Source organism: Dreissena polymorpha, chromosome 1, assembly GCF_020536995.1.
Source record: "Dreissena polymorpha isolate Duluth1 chromosome 1, UMN_Dpol_1.0, whole genome shotgun sequence".
Lineage (NCBI taxonomy): Eukaryota > Metazoa > Mollusca > Bivalvia > Myida > Dreissenidae > Dreissena > Dreissena polymorpha.
This window is the reverse complement of record NC_068355.1, coordinates 117,986,996-118,007,803: the sequence shown is the minus strand read 5'-3', so window position 1 is coordinate 118,007,803 and position 20,808 is coordinate 117,986,996. Positions and strand designations below refer to the sequence as shown.

Sequence of the window (20,808 nt, the reverse complement as noted above, 5' to 3'; positions counted from 1 at the left end):
AGTCTAACGCACGCACGACGGAAACCACGCCATGACATAAGCTATTCAGGCCTTCGGCCAGTAGAGCTAAAAACTATTAAGCATAATGGCACATTATGAATTGATTATCTTCAACAAAAGGTATAACCAGTCATCAGACTGATGATTCTTTAATGTTGACAAAATAAACACAAATCTCCATAATTTTATTTATTGAGTAATGCAGAATGTTGTCAAAAATAAAACAATCAATCAGCTCTAATTCTCTATGAACATTAATTGATCATTTTGTAAACAAAGGCCTACCAGGCTTGCCTGAAAGATGCACAGTTAGTGTAGGGTGTATGGTAACTCTTATATACCTGCAGGATTTTAATTGCAGAAACAAAGAGCCTGCTTGATGATACTGAGAGCAAGGACAGGAAACTGGCAATCATGCAGTTAATCACACAGAGAACTACAATACCATACACTGATGGAGAGCAGTCTTAAATGCACTCTCCATTGTTGTTTTTAAGCAGTTGGCACAAGCTGAGGTCTATTTGGTTGGAAAATCAGAAACCCTTATCATGGAGAATTAAGGATTTGTTTGAGCTCCAACAAACAACTACACCTACAATATTTGGTGCAGTTTTTAATCAATATCTTCTTTTCTCAATGGTTGAAGGCCTCATTTATGCCAAAACATCTGAAACATACACCTTCACATGGTTGTCAGTATGAACCCTGAGTGAAAAATAATATAAAAAAATCCATGAATATAACTGTTTTTCATTCAAAAATATTTTAAAACTATGTCAAATGACAATTACATTTTAATAAGGAACAGTATAAAATTATGGAGATTTGTGTTAATTTTGTCAACATTAATGAATCAGCAGATATATAATATGTACCTCAAAAATGAATATTTTACTCAAATTATTGGTAAAACAAATGCATGAAGCAAATGCTTTTTTCTGTTAAAGGGGCCTTTGCACGTTTGGGTAAATTGAAAAAATTGAAAAAAAAAAGTTTCAGATTCGCTAATTTTCATTTAAGTTATGATATTTGTGAGGAACCAGTAATACTGAACATTTACCATGCTCTATAATAGCCATTATATGCATTATTTGACGATTTAAAAACCCGAAAATTATAAGCGTTGCAACGCGAAACGAATTAATAATTTAGAGAGTTTTGTTGTTGTCGTTATATTTTTTGAAACTACAAAGATTCTGTCATTTCATAACTGTCAATCTCAGTGTAACAAATGCACAGAGGATGTCATTTCAAATAGGTACATTTCAATGTCTAATGTATATATTTACATATCGCACACCTCTAACCAAACCAATTCAATTATGGACACCTCAAAGCCATTTATCAAAGGCTGCTAGATAGCTAGATACAGAACATGTGATGGTGATTTTAGCCACTTTCAAACTCACCCTCCTAATTTGCATGCTTAATTGAGCAGAACCAGCCTGCCTACTGGCCAGGCTAATACCACTCTCCTACCCACAGTTCACTGGCTTGAATTAACCCAAAAAGTTGTTGCACTTTCACTCATTTGTCTCTTCTGATGCCCTGTGATTAATGTCTTCCGATGGTTAATAGCACCAGCAGTTTACTGTTACTTCAATTAAAGTCCCATTTTCACAGCAGTTTGGACATTTAAACAAACATTTAAACTCTCATATTACGCTGGGGTTTCTTCAACAAACACCCAAAAATAGAGTTTGCAGTAATATTGTCACTTAATTCACAACAAAGCAGAGGAGTTGATACTGTGATGCTTCAGACATAACACAATTAATAATTATAAATTAGCCTTCTCAGGCTTCTGTCTGATTAGTTGTAAACAAACACATAATTATTTTAGTCAAACTGTCACTGTTCAAGATCATGAATTTAGAAATGGTTCCATTATTAAACACCATCAGTTATGACCAGTTTTGATTCTGGAATCTCATTCAAACCCTGTATTGTCTGCATTTTTCTGTGTTCACTATTTACACAATCATTGATTTTCCCATACTTCCAAATTCCACATACCATCACTGGGCAAGTATTGGTCTAAGACATTAAAAGCCTCCTGAAATGGGCTGAGGTAAGCTGATTCAGTGAAGTGGCTCAAGTAACATCTAAACCAGCTTTTAAAGCACTGTCCTATGTATGGAAAACTAACCAAGTACACTATTCAAATATTAATCTATTGTTTCATGTACAGAACAAGTCATGCTATTGCACTAGTTGAGGAAATTATTGTATTGTAGTAACCTGAACTGAAGAAAGTATAATGATGTGTGATGAACATGAAAAGAGGAAGTTTAAAACTAGATTTACAAAAAGCGATAAATTAACAAAACTTTTAATGTAATAAATATGCTTTTAAATGTTAACAAAACACAATTATATTTCGATAGTATTTTCTATAATTATTTTCAATAAATACAAGCAGATACATGTATAATGGAGAATAGCTCTATTTCATGCTAAGTCAGTGTGTGTGGGGGAGCTTTACTAAATTATATTTTAATACATTTTAGTTTAAATATTTATTTATTTTACATTATAACATACCATCAAATCAGTTAACTACAAATGGTAACTGCATGTTTCAATAAAACAGCACTTTCCATAGTATTGCTCTGACTAGACAAAAAAATGAAAATATGTTATCACATATATATTTCTTATTTAAATCATTAAAACAAACATTAATTGACTCACATGCATATTATAATTTTCAAGGCCCCACGCTATTAAGTGTGGACACGACAATTGAAATAGTATACACACACTTTCCATGACATGATGCTGTTCATGCAGCACAATTTTCGTGCCATTTTTAGTAGAAAAAAGATAAACACAAAATAAATGAGCACATTTCATTTGAAGCTAGAATTTGTGAACGTTGCATTACTTTAAAAAATCAGAAGTACGTTTTTGATTACATATTGTATCATATGATAATTCAACAAAACGTTAACAGTTGTGTATTATAAGTTCAATGATTATTCATTAAAATTTTCTACCTGTCGAATTTTTACATGCGTGAAATACACCAATTCCAGGAGGATAACATCAGGTTGCCATAATTAGTTTATTTTAAGAAACTGGCAACAATTTTATTGCGGAGGTGTGCACTGCTTGGTCCGATTAGTGTGGTAGGTAAAACAAAGCAAACGAACTGCAAAAGAAACATGCACTTATGGAAATTACATTAAGCGTTGTCTGCATGATTTTACTGTAGGTATTTACTGCCTACAAGAGATGTCGCTTATTCAAAGTGTTAGATCACTTTGGCCAAAATCGATTTTTTAACTCTCCAACGCCTTTAGGCGGGCTTAAGTTGCGTAAAATTATACATGTTAATGACAGACGATCATTAATCGGCTCTCAACATTTTCTGGGAAGTCGGTATAGCTTTGATCTTTAACAAAAACTCCTGGATATAGAGCGCTCAAATTCTCTCACAAATGGGGGCGATCTTTGGAAACAGAGCATGCATGAATCGCGCCATCGCACAGGCTAGATTGCACACTGCCTAGTGGTAAATTAATGGCACTCCCGTTGATCCAGGGGTTGTGAGTTCAAAGCCCTTGATGGTATTGGACTTTAACCCTTTCCCAGTCAGAAGCAAAGTGAAAATGGCTGTTTGCAAACAGCATAAAACCAGAACAGCCTGCGAGTAACTCATAGTCTGCTCATGTTTTATGCTGTTTGCTACTAATCAGTAACTAAGGGTTGGAAATGAAGCCTTACAAACTTGAATCAAGTAAGAAAGGTATTTTATTAAATATGACTTTCTCAGGGACTACAAAGGCGTCAAAATACGTATCTAATTGGTAAAGGGTTAATTCATTGCATATTAAGTTTTAGTTATGATATTTGCAAGGAAAAAGTAATACTGAACATTAACAAAACTCTAAAATATCCAGTATATGCATCTTCTGACGATTTAAAAACCTGAAATTCATAAACCATTACAAATGCAAAACGAGTTAATAATTTGGAGAGTTCTGTTCTAATCCTTATATTTTGTGACATTACAAGGATTGCTTATTATCCCCACGTTTTTCGTAGAAAAAGTGGGGATATTGTATTGATGTGCGTCTGTCCGTCCGTCCGTCCTGGCCACCTGCTCCTCCTACACTATTAGCACTAGAACCTTGAAACTTACATAAATGATAGCTATGAGCATAATGTGCGACGGTGACAGTAACGGAATTTTGATCTGACCCCTGGGTCAAAAGTTATGGGGGTTGGGGCGGGGCCGAGTCAGTGATTTTCACTTATTTTTATGCCCCCCGGTATTGTGCATTGGCCATAACTTTTGCAATATTGAAGATAGCAACTTGATTTTTGGCATGCATGTGTATCTCATGGAGCTCCACATTTTGAGTGGTAAAAGGTTAAGGTCAAGGTCATCCTTCAAGGTCAAAGGTCAAAAAAACAAATCCAAGGGAAGTAATAATCTTTAAAGGGAGGTTAGTAAATAACCTGCCAAATGATATAAAAAAATAAATAAATCAAAGTGGCGCATAAAGTTACACAGTAGTGGCGCAGAGATGTATTTAGTATTCAATTGTTTGTGTTAACTCATCTGTGAAATGGTTTAACTCAATCTAATGTTTATACAAGGGGTTATAAAATATTGGCGCAAAGGGACACCTGTATATGAGAGATGAGATAGAATGCAGTCAAGCATAAAAAGCATGAGAAACTCATGGAATACAGCCTCAAGAATCTATAAAAAGGCTGAAACTTTCAATTTGTGCAATTACAATTTTAGACTCATTACTGAAAATCTGTCAAAGTGTGTGGGGAAAAATGTGAGAAACAATTTAAAGCAAGATGGACTTTGAACAGGCACATCAAAGACAGGCATGAAATTCAATATATTCATTGTTGTGTACAAGATTGCGATAGAAAATTTCTGAGACGCTACTATTTTGTCAACCATTTAACCTCAATACATAACTTTTCCAAAACAGAAGCAAGAAGATTGGCTATAAGAGAGCATGCTCAGTCATCTCATAAGTCATTCCAATTACGATGACATGTACATTATTGACTACAGTGAAGTTGATTCATTATTAGATTTGCAGGGAAGCAGACTGAGGAGGAGAAACTAGGGTATAGATTTTCACTCATTTTTTTAGGTTATTTTACATAAACTTCTTCATTATCCCCACGTTTTTCGGAGAAAAAGTGGAGATATTGTGTTGATGTGCGTCTATCCGTCCGTCAGTCCTGGCCACCTGCTCCTCCTACACTATTAGCACTAGAACCTTGAAACTTACATACATGGTAGCTATAAGCATATGTGCGACGGTGACAGTGACGGAATTTTGATCTGACCCCTGGGTCAAAAGTTATGGGGGTTGGGGCGGGGCCAGGTCAGAGATTTTCACTAATTTTTTTATGTTATTTTACATTAACTTCTTCATTTCTGCACCGATTTACTTCAAATTGATACTGAGCCTCTCTTATGACAATACGGTCAATCTCAACTATGCATGGCCCCATTACCAACCCTGGGGCGCCCCGGCCACATAGGCCACGCCCACCCAATATTGCCTTTTACTATAATTTTTTTATTTCTACACCGATTCACTTCAAATTGATACTGAACCTCTCTTATGACAATACGGTCAATCTCAGCTATGCATGGCCCCATTACCAACCCTAGGGCACCTCGCCCACATAGGCCACGCCCACATAGGCCACGCCCACCCAAACTTGCCTTTTACTATAATTTATTCATTTCTACACCGATTCACTTCAAATTGATACTGAACCTCTCTTTAGACAAAACGGTCAATCTCAGCTATGCATGGCCCCATTACCAACCCTGAGGTGCCCCGCCCACATAGGCCATGCCCACATAGGCCACGCCCACCCAAAATTGCCTTTTACTATAATTTCTTCATTTCTACACCGATTCACTTCAAATTGATACTGAACCTCTCTTATGACTATACAGCTAATCTCAACTATGCATGGCCCCATTACAAACCCTGGGGCGCCCAGCCCACATCGGCCACGCCCACCCAAAATTGTCTTTTACTATAACTTCTTCATTTCTACACCGATTCACTTCAAATTGATACTGAACCTCTCTTATGACAATACGGTTAATCTCAACTATGCATGGCCCCATTACCAACCCTGGGGCGCCCCGCCCACATAGGCCACGCCCACCCAAAATTGCCTTTTACTATAATTTCCTTATTTCTACACCGATTCACTTCAAATTGATACTGAACCTCTCTTATTACAATATAGTCAATCTCAACTATGCATGGCCTCATTACCAACCCTGGGGCGCCCCTCCCACATAGGCCACGCCCACCCAAAATTGCCTTTTACTATAATTTCTTCATTTCTACACCGATTCACTTCTAATTGATACTAAACTTCTCTTATGACAAAACGGTCAATCTCAACTCTGCATGGCCCCATTACCAACCCTGGGGCGCCCCTGGGTCAAACATGCGGCATGGGGATACGCGTCAGTCTCTGCCGCGCCATTTCTAGTTTGTACATTGAATTACTTCAAATTTATACTGAACATCTCTTATGACAATACGGTCAATCTCAACTATGCATGGCTCCATAACCAACCCTGGGGCGCCCCTGTGTCAAACATGCGGCGTGGGGATACGCGTCGGCCTCTGCCGCGCCATTTCTAGTATTAAGTATTAAATACATCAAATTCTTCATCAGTATGAATGACCCAGTAGTTTAATCGCTAGATTTTTACTCTGCGGGTTAGTGGTTCCAGCCCAGCTGTAGATTTCTTTTTTTATTTCTCTAATTATCCCCATGTTTTTCGGAGAAAAAGTGGGGATATTGTGGTGATGTGCGTCTGTCCGTCCTGGCCACCTGCTCCTCCTACACTATTAGCACTAGAACCTTGAAACTTACTTACATGGTAGCTATGAGCATATGTGCGACGGTGACAGTGACAGAAATTTGATCTGACCCCTGGGTCAAAAGTTATGGGGGTTGGGGCGGGGCCGGGTCAGAGATTTTCCTGTGACCGGGATTTTAAAAAGGCTCATAACTACTGTGTCCCTTCAGATATAGCTTTCATATTTGGTATGCATGTGTATCTAGACACCACATATCCAAGCGCATTAAAATTTTTACCCCTGTGACCTTGACCTTGAACTTTGGGTCAGTTTTTAGGTTTTGAAATCTGTGACCGCGATTCAAAAAGACTCAAAACTACTGTGTCCCTTTAGATATTGCTTTCATATTTGGTATGCATGTGTATCTAGACAACACCTTTCCATGCGCATAAAAAAATTTACACCTCTGACCTTGACCTTGAACTTAGGGTCAGTTTTCAGGTTTCGAAATCTGTGACCGTGATTTAAAAAAGGCTCATAATTACTGTGTCCCTTCAGATATTGCTTTCATATTTGGTATTCATGTGTATCTGGACAAGACCTTTCCATGCGCATATTTTTTTTACCCCTTTGACCTTGACCTTTAACTCGGGCCAGTTTTCAGGTTTTGAAATCTGCGACCGCGATTCGAAAAAGGCTCAAAACTACTGTGTCCCTTCAAATATTGCTTTCATATTTGGTATGCATGTGTATCTGGACAGCACCTTTCCATGCGCACACAATTTTTTACCCCTGTGACCTTGACCTTGAACTTTGGGTCAGTTTTTAGGTTTTGAAATCTGCGACCGCGATTGGCAAATGACTCATAACTACTGTGTCCCTTTAGATATTGCTTTCATATTTGGTATGCATGTGTATCTAGACAACACCTTTCCATGTGCATACAATTTTTTACCCCTTTGGCCTTGACCTTGAATTCGGACCAGTTTTCAGATTTTGAAATCTGCGACCGTGATTCGAAAAAGGCTCAAAACTACTGTGTCCCTTCAGATATTGCTTTCATATTTGGTATGCATGTGTATCTGGAGAGCACCTTTCCATGCGCATAAAATTTTTTTACACCTGTGACCTTGACCTTGAACTTTGGGTCAGTTTTCAGGTTTCAAAATCTGCGACCGCGATTCGAAAAAGGCTCATAACTACTGTTTCCCTACAGATATTGCTTTCATATTTGGTATGCATGTGTATCCAGACAACACCTATCCATGCGCACACAATTTTTTACCCTTATGACCTTGACCTTGAACTTGTGGTCAGTTTTCAGGTTTCGAAATCTGCGACCGCGATTCGAAAAAGGCACATAATCTACTGTGTCCCTCCAGATATTGCTTTCATATTTGGTATGAATGTGTATCTGGACAACACCTTTCCTTGCGCATAAAATGTTTGACCCCTTTGACCTTGACTTTGAACTTGAGGTCAGCATTCAGGTTTTCGAAATCTGCGACTGTGATTCCAAAAAGGCTCATACCTGCTGTGTCCCTTCAGATATTGCTTTCATATTTGGTACGCATGTGTATCTGGACAAGACCTTTCCATGCGCATGAACTTTTTTTTACCACTGTGACCTTGACCTTGAACTTAGGGTCCGCGTTTAGATTTTGAAATCTATTATGTGATTTTCTACTCAATCCGAAGAAGTGCAAGCATTTTCATTGGACAAAGGAATTATTCAACAATGATGCTTGTGTATTGAAAACACATGTACCTTCATTACTCTATGTTTTCGGACACTTAAAAATAATTTAAAAAATTCGTGTCCGAAGACTAAGATACAAAAAATATTTACAAAATACAGGTGTCTGAAAACTTAGAGTCAAAAATTGAAGTGTCCGAAAATTGCGTCAATTGTATCAACGACTATCGGTAATAGCATATGCTTGTAAAATACTATGCCGTTAAGTATAAATTACAGTTATGTATGTTTGCACGGCATTTTAAATAATTTTAAATGCTTAATTTATTTGACAGAAAGTTACTACAAGGTTGTACTTTGACCAACGAGTTCAAAGATGAGCATGTGATGTACCGATACTTGCAAGTATGAACCTGTAATTAACGCAATAAAAAAGCAAACTATGAATTCTTTGTTTGCTCATTACCGAAAGTTGCTGTCTAACACCTTCCATTGTTCGTGAAACTTGCAAAAAGGTGCATCACACTTTGAAGCGTTTAGTATTTGTCACAATTACTCGTATTTTACTGAGATGGGGTAGTACCATTGCGGTAGATAATTGAAATGTTAATTGGCACTACCCCTGGTAATTGTCATTATAAGCTTATGCTATCGGGCGAAACCATTGTTTAATACCGGTTTACAAGGTTATTTACCCAATAACGCAAATGTAATGGTCTGTTGCCATCAGGCATGCACCTGCCATGTTTTATGATGTTAATCTGTTGTTAAACCCCATGATGGAAGTGTCATTAGATATCGAAAACAGGACCAAAATTTGGTAAAATAGCGCTGTATAATATACTGTCCAAAAACTTAGAGACATTTATAACGGACAAAAACTCGTGTGTCCGAAAAATAAGAGTCACGAAAAATAATTATTTTACCTTAAAAAAGGGGTGTCCGAAAACTTAAGTGTCCGAAAACATAGAGTAATTACAGTAGTGTGACACATTAGTGGCGCAGAGATGTATTTAGTAGTAAATTGTTTGTGTTAACTCATCTGTGAAATGGTTTAGCTCATCCATCTAATGTTTATACAAGGGATTATAAAATATTGGCGCAAAGGGACACCTGTATATGAGAGAAGAGATAGAATGCTGTCAAGCATAAAAAGCATGAGAAACTCATGGAATACAGCCTCAAGAATCTATAAAAGGGCTGAAACTTTCAATTTGTTCAATTCCACTTTTAGACTCATTACTGAAAATCTGTCAAAATGTTCAAGTGGGAAAAATGTGAGAAACAATTTAAAGCAAGATGGACTTTGAACAGGCACAGCAAAGACAGACATGAAATTCAACATATTCATTGTTGTGTACAAGATTGCGATAGAATTTCTGAGACGCTACTATTAAGTCAACCATTTAACCTCAAAACATAACTTTTCCAAAACAGTAGCAAGAAGATTGGCTATAAGAGAGCATCTTCAGCCATCTCATAAGTCATTCCAATGAGGATGACATGTACATAATGGACGTCAGTGAAGTTGATTCAGTATTAGATTTGTTAGGAGAGCAGGATGAGGAGGAGAAACTAGGGTATAGATTTTCACTCATTTTTTTAGGCTATTTTACATTAACTTCTTTATACTGAACATTTTTTATGACAATACAGTCAATCTCAACTATGCATGGCCCCATTACCAACCCTGGGGCGCCCCTGGGTCAAACATGCGGCGTGGGGATACGCGTCGGCCTCTGCCGCGCCATTTCTAGTTTTATTATTGTTTAATACTGGAGCTAGTTAGGTCCCATGTTTACATTTTAATACATTTAAAGCATTAAATGACAAACTTCGAAACATGCAAAAATTTGTGAACAAATCACTTAAACATCACCTGCAAAATTTGTCATATGGCTAGAGATTTTTTGCCAACTTTCTTCCTTCATAATTTGTAAAGAATTTTTCTGTAATTACACCTAGAAATGACCCCACCCAGAACACCAACAAGTTACTCAGAAGCACTTACCATGCCTGGTAAACATGGTCTATTGTCCTTCATCCGACCTACAATTAAAAAACGCATCATTTATAAACGAGAGCTTTCCCTTGCCATTTTGAAGATATGACCTATACTTGTGAAATGGGGAATTTTATCACCAATTAATTTAAATGGGAAAAAAAATTTATCTGTAAGGTCTTTAATTTTAGAATAATTATCTGAATTTATCGAAATTTTTAAAAACTGACGAGTCATGATCAATCTACTTATCATGTTTCATGATCCTAGGAATAAGCGTTCTTCAGTTATCATCCGGAAACCATTTTGCTATTTCGGGTCATCGTGACCTTGACCTTTGACCTAGTGACCTGAAAATCAATAGGGGTCATCTGCGAGTCATGATCAATCTACCCATGAAGTTTCATGATCCTAGGCGTATGCATTCTTGAGTTATCATCCGGAAACCATTTTACTATTTCGGGTCACCGTGACCTTGACCTTTGACCTAGTGACCTCAAAATCAATAGGGGTCATCTGCGAGTCATGATCAATCTACCCATGAAGTTTCATGATCCTAGGCGTATGCGTTCTTGAGTTTTCATTCAAAAACCATTTTACTATTTCGGGTCACCATGACCTTGACCTTTGACCTAGTGACCTCAAAATCAATAGGGGTCATCTGCTAGTCATGATCAATGTACCTATGAAGTTTCATGATCCTAGGCCCAAGCGTTCTTGAGTTATCGTCTGACAACCACCTGGTGGACGGACCGACCGACCGACATGAGCAAAGCAATATACCCCCTCTTCTTCGAAGGGGGGCATAAAAATACGAAACATATATGTACCAGTTAACTACATATAGCAACTTTAAAACTCTTTATTACTACAAATTTTAGCTACACATGTGTACATTTCAAAATGTCTAAATATTAAAACATCAATTGGGAATTTGTTGACTGGATTTAGGAAACATAAGGGTCAAAAGGCCATTAGTCTCTCACCTGAGATTTTTATCTAGCTTTTTTACTCTGCATGACCCATAATGGATATGGTCTATAATTATAAATCATGTGTTGACCTGGGCGTGGACAGTTTTGACCCCAGGTGCAAGATTTGAAGTGACTTGGTAGAGAACCACTAGGCGATTAACCCCAAATATTTAACCCTTTGCATGCTGGGAAATTTGTCGTCTGCTAAAATGTTGTCTGCTGAATTTCTAAAATTAGCATTTTCTTTGATTTTTTTCAAAGAATATTATCAGAATAGCAAACAGTTTGGATCCTGATGAGACGCCACGTTCTGTGGCATCTCATCTGGATCCAAACTGTTTGCAAAGGCCTTCAAAATTCGGTTCCCGCACTGAAAGGGTTAAACCATCCCCTATATGGTTTAAGAAAAGTTTGTTTGTTGCTTTTTTTCCAATATCAAAACTATTTTTAGCTACAGACATTTAAATATGCAATCAAAAGAATTTAAACAACTTAGAAACAAATTCAATCAAGGATCATTTCTATGAAGTGTCATTTATAACTGCCGCAAATTTCAGGATGAGAAGTCATTAGAAGAAAAGGTTGACGTAGGCACACATGCAAGCACTGACTGAAGAACGACACCCAAAGCTGTATCCATGTATCAAGAAGGCTCGCTTAAGCCTTTCCAAGCCTGAGGAGAGCTAATAAGGCACTCTTTGCCATCGGAAATATCAGATCTTATACAGACTCTTAAATCAGCCAAAAGAGACTCTATAAACATTTCTGTTGCATTTCATTATTGTGAGTTTAACCTTTTAAGTTGCAAACCCTGCCACTTTGCAACTTAAAATTTTAATCACAAATCAACTATACTAGTAAGACAACGCAACTTACACAATTGTCCCTTAGCAAAACTAAGAATAACTGCGCCTTAAGTTCAAACTTTATTTACTGCTTGAATTTATTTTAATTAATTTAATATTATTGCATTGTCAGATTCAGTATTTAGGGTATTAAGGAAGGGATATTGGGGAAAATTACATTTATACCCCCCCCACCCCCTTAATGTTTTCTGTAGGTCTGGACTAGAGCTGTTACAGATTTAAATTTGATGTTTTAGAAATCATTATGAACACACAAACAAATCATATGTTACCAGTTAAAATCATTTATCATATTCCCTAAGATATAGCTTAGACATCATAAAGGTGGTAGGTTGTTTGTGATTCAGTATGTTTTACTGAATGCACGCTGTGCAAATGCAAAAGCAATAGAAAAGTCAAGTGTTTTGAAAGTTTTGTAATACCGGTAACAGTAATACCCCGCTAATATGATCATTCAGGCGACTTTCTAAGTGGTTTTAACAGCAGGGTGGTCTTAGTACAGAGGTTTTGAGATACATGTCATGTGTTCCACAGGGTTTGCAGCCCAAGAGTATCCCTGTGCCGGAATCATATTTAAACAGTCAGCAAAATCAATCCCTCGCCTGATTGGCAATGCGATAAAATCTCGGCTGTTGTGATAGAAACAAGAGCTGTCACCATAGGATGACTTATACCCCATATAAACGCTTGGTAAAAGTTATGAGCTTTTTTCGAAACCTAAACGCAGATTTCAAAACCTAAACGCGGACCCTAAGTTCAAGGTCAAGGTCACAGGGGTCAAAATTTGTGTGTGTATGGAAAGGCCTTGTCCATATAAGCATGCATGCCAAATATGAAATTGCTATCTGAAGTGACATAGAAGTTATGAGCATTTTAAGAAATCTAAACGCAAAGTGTGACGGGCAGACGGACGGACAGTCCGATCACCATATGCCCACCTTCGGGGGCATAAAAATGTCTTAGAATATCAAAATAAATCAGAAAGCAACATTAACTAGAGAAAGGACACCATGCTTAATCCTTGAAATGCACTAAGTGACCCCGTGACCTAGTTTTTGACCTGGCATGACCCATATTCGAACCTGACCTAGATATTGCCTTGATACAACTTCTGACAAAGTTTGGTAAAGATCAGATGAAAACTACTTCAATTAGAGAGCAGACACCATGCTTAATCCTTGAAATGCACTTAGTGACCCCGTGACCTAGTTTTTAACCTGGAATGACCCACATTCGAACTTGACCTAGATATTTTGTCTTGATATAACTTCTGACAAAGTTTGGTAAAGATCAGATGAAAACTACTTCAATTAGAGAGCGAACACCATGCTAAACCCTTGAAATGCACTAAGTGACCCACGTGACCTAGTTTTTGAACCGGCATGACCCATATTCAAACTTGACCTATATATTGTCTAGATACAACTTCTGACTAAGTTTGGTAAAGATCGGATGAAACTATTTGAATTAGAGAGCGGACACCATGCTAAATCCTTGAAATGCACTGAGTGACCCTGTGACTTAGTTTTTGACCCGGCATGACTCATATTCGAACTTGACCTAGATATTGTCTTGAAACAACTTCTGAACAAGTTTGGTAAAGATCAGATGAAAACTATTTGAATTAGAAAGCGGACAATAAAAGTGTGAGCGACTGACAGACAGACTGACAGATAGACTGACAGACTGACGGACAGTGTGAAAACTATATACCCCCTTTTCTTCGAAAGGGAGCATAAAAATCTCTATCCGTCTTCAGAATGGCAATGAAAAAAAAATCTGAAAATACTGTTAAACAAGATATGTGTTCGTTAGGGCTGTAACGATACATTGGAATATTCGAATAACTCGAATACGGCTGTGGATGAATCGTATTTGTTATTCCCCACCTGCGAACCGAATATTTGATTAATACAAACAACGTGGTTTCGAGTTTGAAAGTTTAATCATCTCATCTTACCTTACAAATGAAGGTTCATACAATAAACCCCTATATTTAATTGTTCTTCTCCTTATATGGTGTTTTTCATCATGTTTATCCCACCCACTATGTTACACAGTGAGATTATCAACAAAAATGGCGGGCATTGGTTGAATATTTGAGTTGTGGTCAGTATTTATGGGGTAATGAAAACTATTTCTTGTTCAATACTTTTTCTATTGTCACACTGTTATTCAATATATCAAATGAGCATATGTCAGATAGGTGACATTGAAATATCATCTACATCACCTATCTGGCATATGCTCATTAAAACAAGGGCTGTTTGTAAAACATGCATGCCCCCCTATATGGGCTATAAGTTGTAGTAGCAGCCATTGTGTGAATACGTTTTTTGTCACTGTGAACAGTGGTGGTGGTGGTGGTGGTGGTGGTGGTGGTGGTGGTGGTGGTGGTGGTGGTAGTGGTAGTAGTAGTAGAAGTAGTAGTAGTAGAAGCAGCAGCAGCAGCTGCAGCAGCAGCAGTAGTAGTAGTAGTAGTAGTAGTATGCATTACAAAAATGCAGTTAGCCTTACATTTGGTAAAATTTAAATATATTACAAGGGAGGCAAATGCTGTAACAATAAATTTAAACTTATTGCATTTGTTTCCCCTGTGTATAAGAAAGATATAATAGTATATTACCTCCCATGTCCTGCTTATATTTATATTAATCAACAAAATTAAAAAATTAAACATTAACACAATATTTAATATACAAAATATACAAAAAATCTCATATTCTGATAATATTTTTACTGATCCACTGTATTTTACTAAAAGGATGATGTTTCATTGGACTGATAATTATAGATTTAGGATTACAGATCAGTTGCTTCAGTAATATTGTTCAGAGTGTGCCCTGTTTACCGTGTGTGCATTCTTGAGTTATCATTCAAAAACCATTTTACTATTTCGAGTCACCGTGACCGTGACCTTTGACCTAGTGACCTCAAAATCAATAGGGGTCATATGCGAGTCATGATCAATGTACCTATGAAGTTTCATGATCCTAGGCCCAAGCGTTCTTGAGTTATCGTATGACAACCACCTGGTGGACGGACCGACCGACCGACACACAGACCGACATGAGCAAAGCAATATACCCCCTCTTCTTCAAAGGGGGGCATAAAAATGTGAATGGGTACTGTCACTAATGTGTCAACTGTTGACTCTTAATTGTTCTACTCAAGGATTTTATTGGTACTAGTCATGTTTTCAAAACTGTGTTCAATGTTTAAGCAGTTCAAGTCAGTGTTTTGTGATTTCAAAGTGTTATATTTCATATTTTCAGTATGCAATGATACTCAATTAATCAAAATATTCATAATCGCCACCCTGTATTTGTGATACGTATCGTATTCATCACCAAGTGTATTCCTTACAGCCTTAGTGTTCGTCAGAAACACAATGCCCCCTACTGCGCCGCTAGAAATCATCTCCCTTTAAAGCTTATTACTTCCCTTGGATTTTGTCCAATCCACCGGGGGGGGGGGGGGGGGGGAGGGGTCTGTAGACAGTCAAAAATTACCAAGTCAGACATCACTGACAACCAAGGCCTGTGGTCTGTGGTTTATCAAAGAGATCATAGCCAGAGTTCATCATGTATCTATGGACATAAGTCCTCAAGTATGTAATGAACCCCACCATTCACAAATGAGTACAGGAAAGAAATGATAATTATATCATTTAAAAAAAACTTTGACAAATCAATCATTTGAGTAATAAATAATTAAAAAAAAAAATCTGTACAGTAACTGTGAAAAGAACTTAAATTCTTGGTAAGGAAATATATAATCTGAGATTTATAATTATATAAATTACTTCCCTTGAAAATAATTGTCTCTAACAAATGTCTATTTTTAGTAGCAAATAATTTAAAGCCACTACCGTGACTGTAGATTCACCACTCAAAATGTGCAGCTCCATGAAATACACATGCATGCCAAATATCAAGTTGCTATGTTCAATATTAAATAATTATCTCCCTTTAAAGCTTATTACTTCCCTTGGATTTGTATTTTTGACCTTAGACCTTGAAGGATGACCTTGACCTTGAATTTTTACCACAATCTGTTTGTCAGAAACACAATGCCGCCTACTGCGCCGCTTTGATTTATTTAACAAAAATATGTATATAATTTGGCAGGTCAGATAATTATGTCCATTTAAAGCTTATTACTTCCCTTGGATTTGTTTTTTCGACCCTGTGACCTTGTTTTTGACCCGGTATGAGTCATATTCGAACTTGACATAGATATTGTCTAGATACAACTTCTGACCAAGTTTCGTAAAGATCGGATGAAAACTATTTGAATTAGAGAGCGGACACGAAAAGTGTGACAGACAGACTGTCAGACAGACTTACAGACAGTGTGAAAACTATAAACCCCCTTTTCTTCGAAACGGGGCATAAAAATAAACAAATAAATAACCTGTTTACGCATTTTAATGGTAAATGATTACAGTGACACCGCTCATTTATCTCCCTTAAATCTTATAGAAAGTGTAAAATTTTGCTCGGAGTTTTCAAATTACATATCGATGGTCACAATTTAAAATACCGAACCTACAAAAACGCAAGTTTTCAGGAGACGTATTTTTGTTAAACATTTCTTACACAAAATCAAATAAATATTATTTTTAACATTTTTGAAAGTGTCTCATGATGGAGCATGTTCGTATGAAATTATTTTGACGTTAAGTTAATAAATCTGCTGTAAAATGTATCTTCGTCATTAAGACTTGCATTTATGTGATACTTCGGCAAATTGGACAGCTTATTGTAATGGATTTTGTTTCAATAGAATGATATATTCCACTGTTTTCCATTATATATAGAAAAGCAATGCGTGTTTTTTTCTGTTTTACACGGTGGCACAGAGGTGACAACCGCAATTCTTGATTTATATTGTGGCCTCAACATAGTAACTTGTGGGAACAACTTATAGAATTGTGGGAACAACTTCATAAGTTGTGGCTTCAAATTAATAACTTGTGGAAACAACTAAGTACGTTGTACCCACAACTTATTAAATTGAGGCCTCAGCTTAGTAACGTGTGGCTACTACAATTTCATAACTTGTTCCCAAAACTTATTAAGTTGTGGCCTCAACTTAGTAATTTGTTCATTTAAGTTATTACTTTAACTTAATAACTTGCGGGAACAACTTATTAAGTTGAGGCTTCAGCTTAGAAACTTGTGGCGACAACTTCATAACTTGGTCCCACAACTTATTAGTTGTTGCCTCAACTAAATAATCTGTGGGACCAACTAACTAAATTATGGTCACTACTTTAAGTTTAACCAATAAGATTGGCCGTTTCATCTTTACCGTTTTATCACAGTTAGTACCTCTTATACTACTAGGTACTCGGGTTCGAGCGCCGGTCTGAGCACTATCTCTCTGTTAGTTATAGATCCGCAGTTCGAGCCCTGTCTGAGCACTTGCCATGTAAGCCATTGATTCCAGATTTGAGCCCCTATCTGAGCAATCGCTAAGTTAGCGACTGGGTTCAGGTTTCGAACCCTGGTGTGAAAACTAGCCACATAAGCGACGGATTCCGGTTTCGAATCAAGGCCTGATAGCTCTTTTTTAAAACGATGGTTCTTTGGGTTTTAGCCCCAGTCTAAGGACTTGCCCTGTTAGCTAATGGGACCCCAGTCTGAGCATTCGCACCCTACGTAACGGGTCCCGATTAGGAGGCCCTGCCTGAGCATTCACCCTGTATGCTATGGGCCCCGGGCTCAAATCCCGGTTGAAGTACTTACCATTTAAGCGAACGGATCCTGATCTAAGTCTTAGTCTTAGCGCCGGACCCAAACAACCAAGCACACATCAATATGTTCTTCAAAATAAGCGGGATTTATAGCTTACATGGATAGCGCTCAGACCGGCGCTCGAACCCGAACACCCATAGCTTGCGAGGCGAGCTCTCATTCCGGGACTCGAAACCAGGAAATGTTGCTTACGAAGCTAGTGCTTATTTCGGCAACCGGTCGCTTAGAAGGCGAGTGCTCAGTATGGTATGTTAGCGACGGCTGTTTGGTTCGAGTTCCTGTGAGAACCCGTAGCTTTCGGTGCGAACGCTCAGACTGAGGGTCGCAACCGGGATCCTTCCCTTACTGGGCAAGTGGTAAGACACAGGCTTGAACCCGGGTTCCATAGCTTTCAGGGCTAGTACTCAGACTGGGGCTCGATTCCGGGACCCGACACTGTTCGCACATCGGAATTCAAGCCTTCGCTTATAGGGTAAGTCCTCAAACCGAGGCTCGATCTAGAGACCCAAAGCTTCTTTCATGGCTAGTACTCGTACAGTGATTCGGACTCCAGGACCGTTGAAAACTCCAAATTAGCTTTAAAGACTAGTGCTCTTACCGTGATTCGAACCCAGGGACCGTCGAAAACTAAGGCATCTAGCACTCGCCTCGTAAGCGATGGTTTCCGGGATCAAGCCCGGTTAGAGCTATCGCCCTTTACGAGAAGGGCCCAGGGTTAGAATCCAAAAACCATGGACCACTCTTTTATGAAGCGAATGCTTCGGGACTCGAAACCGGGATCTGACGCTTACGTTGCTAGTGCTCAGACCGCGGATGGAACCCTGAACCCAGTCGCTAACAAGGCAAGTGCTCAGACAGGGGTTCAATCCCGGGATCCATAGCTTACAGGGATAGTGCTCAAACCGGCGCTTAAACCCGAACACACAATAGTTCGATTATAAGGGTACTAACAGTGATAAAACGGTAAAGATGAAACGGCCTATCTGATTGGTTAAGTTGTTTCCACAACTAATTAAGTTGTGGTCTCAGCTTAGTAACTTGCGACCAGAAGTTATTAAGTTGAAGGAACAACTTATTATGTTGAGACGTCAACTTAATAAGTTGTAGGAACAAGCTATGAGTTGTGGCCACAAGTAACTAAGTTAAGGCCTCAACATTTTATACTAATTTGATCTCTTTTTGCGTTCATTAATGCTATAAAATGTACATCATTGAATTATTCTATCAGCAAAAGTTTACGTTTCGTCAATTTACCTTAAAAATACATGGCTATATTGATACTTTATGTATTAATTAGCGCGCAAAATGCCGAAGTTACATTTTTTGCAGCTTCGTCCTTTTGACTTCAACCAATTGCGGTTCGTCATTACATCACATGACTTTTTTGAGCTGTTGCGATTGGTTAACTAATTCGTTATTGTGGGGGTATATGCGCATTGATTTTTCCGCTTTGCACAGTATCAAAATTGCGAAGGCCAAAAAATGTAGGTTCGGCATTTTGAATTGTGACCATCGATATACATTCTGATTAACAAAAAATGCACTGCACGCCAATAAATCAAAAATATAAATAAAAGGTAGGGCAAGGATTGTCATAAATTTAGTAAATAGGTTAACCTTTTGCTATTGGTAGCTTGGAAGTTTTAAAACGACTAAAATGTGGTTTATCATTCATATGATTGAGATCAATACCCATAGGCTACGTATACACTTTAATACTGAACACTGGGAAATAAACATTTATTTTTCTGTTATGCAAAGAACAAACATGAAAAATGATTAAAGCCAATTCTACAGTGGATTCCCTCCACCGGCTATTTCGGTCCCTGGTAAAAAGACAGTTCCACGATCAACGGATGCATCTGTCTTGGCAAAACGCAGGAAATATGAACAGCAAGTTGTTGCATTGAGTCCTATCTGAAGGTGGCTTTCACCTTACACAATGTTACTGTATGCACTTGAATTTTCTCATTTTCTGATATGTTTTTACTCTGAAACTTCTTATCACAATTAAATTTATCTAGGACAAACTAAACATTAGTAATTTATTTCAATTGAAAATGAAAACTGCTTGAACAATAATTAATAGGGAACAAATTTTTTATTGCTGATGTAGTCCTAGTTTTTTGCTGCTGAAGTATATTTTTGATCCATGCTCACAACACCAAATTTTGAATGATTAAGAATTGTCACTTACTAGAACTTTGCAATGCAGTTATACAATACTGTATTCACCATTTTGGGAATATGGCCTATGCCCATACAATTTAACATTTTAGCACTGATTTTCATTAAATTCAGAAAAGGTATTATTCTTCCCAGCTAGCACAAAAACGTTCTTAGAATGTTATCCTAAGCGTATTTGTAAAAACAAACAAAAAACCACAAAAAACGTCAAATTCTTTATGAAAACATATTTAATGTACATGTTTATATTGTGTGACTTTTATACGTTCTTATAACGTTCTGTGAACTTTAGGAATGTAACGTTGAAATTTGGTTTCCCGATAACGTTCCGACAAAAACGTTGAAAGAACGTTACAGGAACGTTACACTTTTTAAGTCCACCAATACATCCAAGGATCGTAAAAAAATACTGTTCAAATGTGACTTTCATAACATATATTTCATATAACTAAAATAAGTTACGAATACTGATAGTTTCATTTTTGTAACTTACAACA

General features: G+C 37.5%; 1 protein-coding gene across 3 annotated transcripts in view; it reads right to left on the bottom strand.

Annotated features, from left to right (window-relative positions):
- LOC127846367 (septin-5-like) overlaps nt 1–20,808 on the bottom strand; it is a 78,340-nt gene that overhangs the window by 56,925 nt on the left and 607 nt on the right. Inside the window, exon 3 of one of the 3 annotated variants that reach the window (XM_052377593.1) lies at nt 10,532–10,569. In XM_052377593.1, coding sequence (XP_052233553.1) covers nt 10,532–10,569 — 38 coding nt within the window. The other 2 variants (XM_052377606.1, XM_052377597.1) reach the window with 2 other exon arrangements.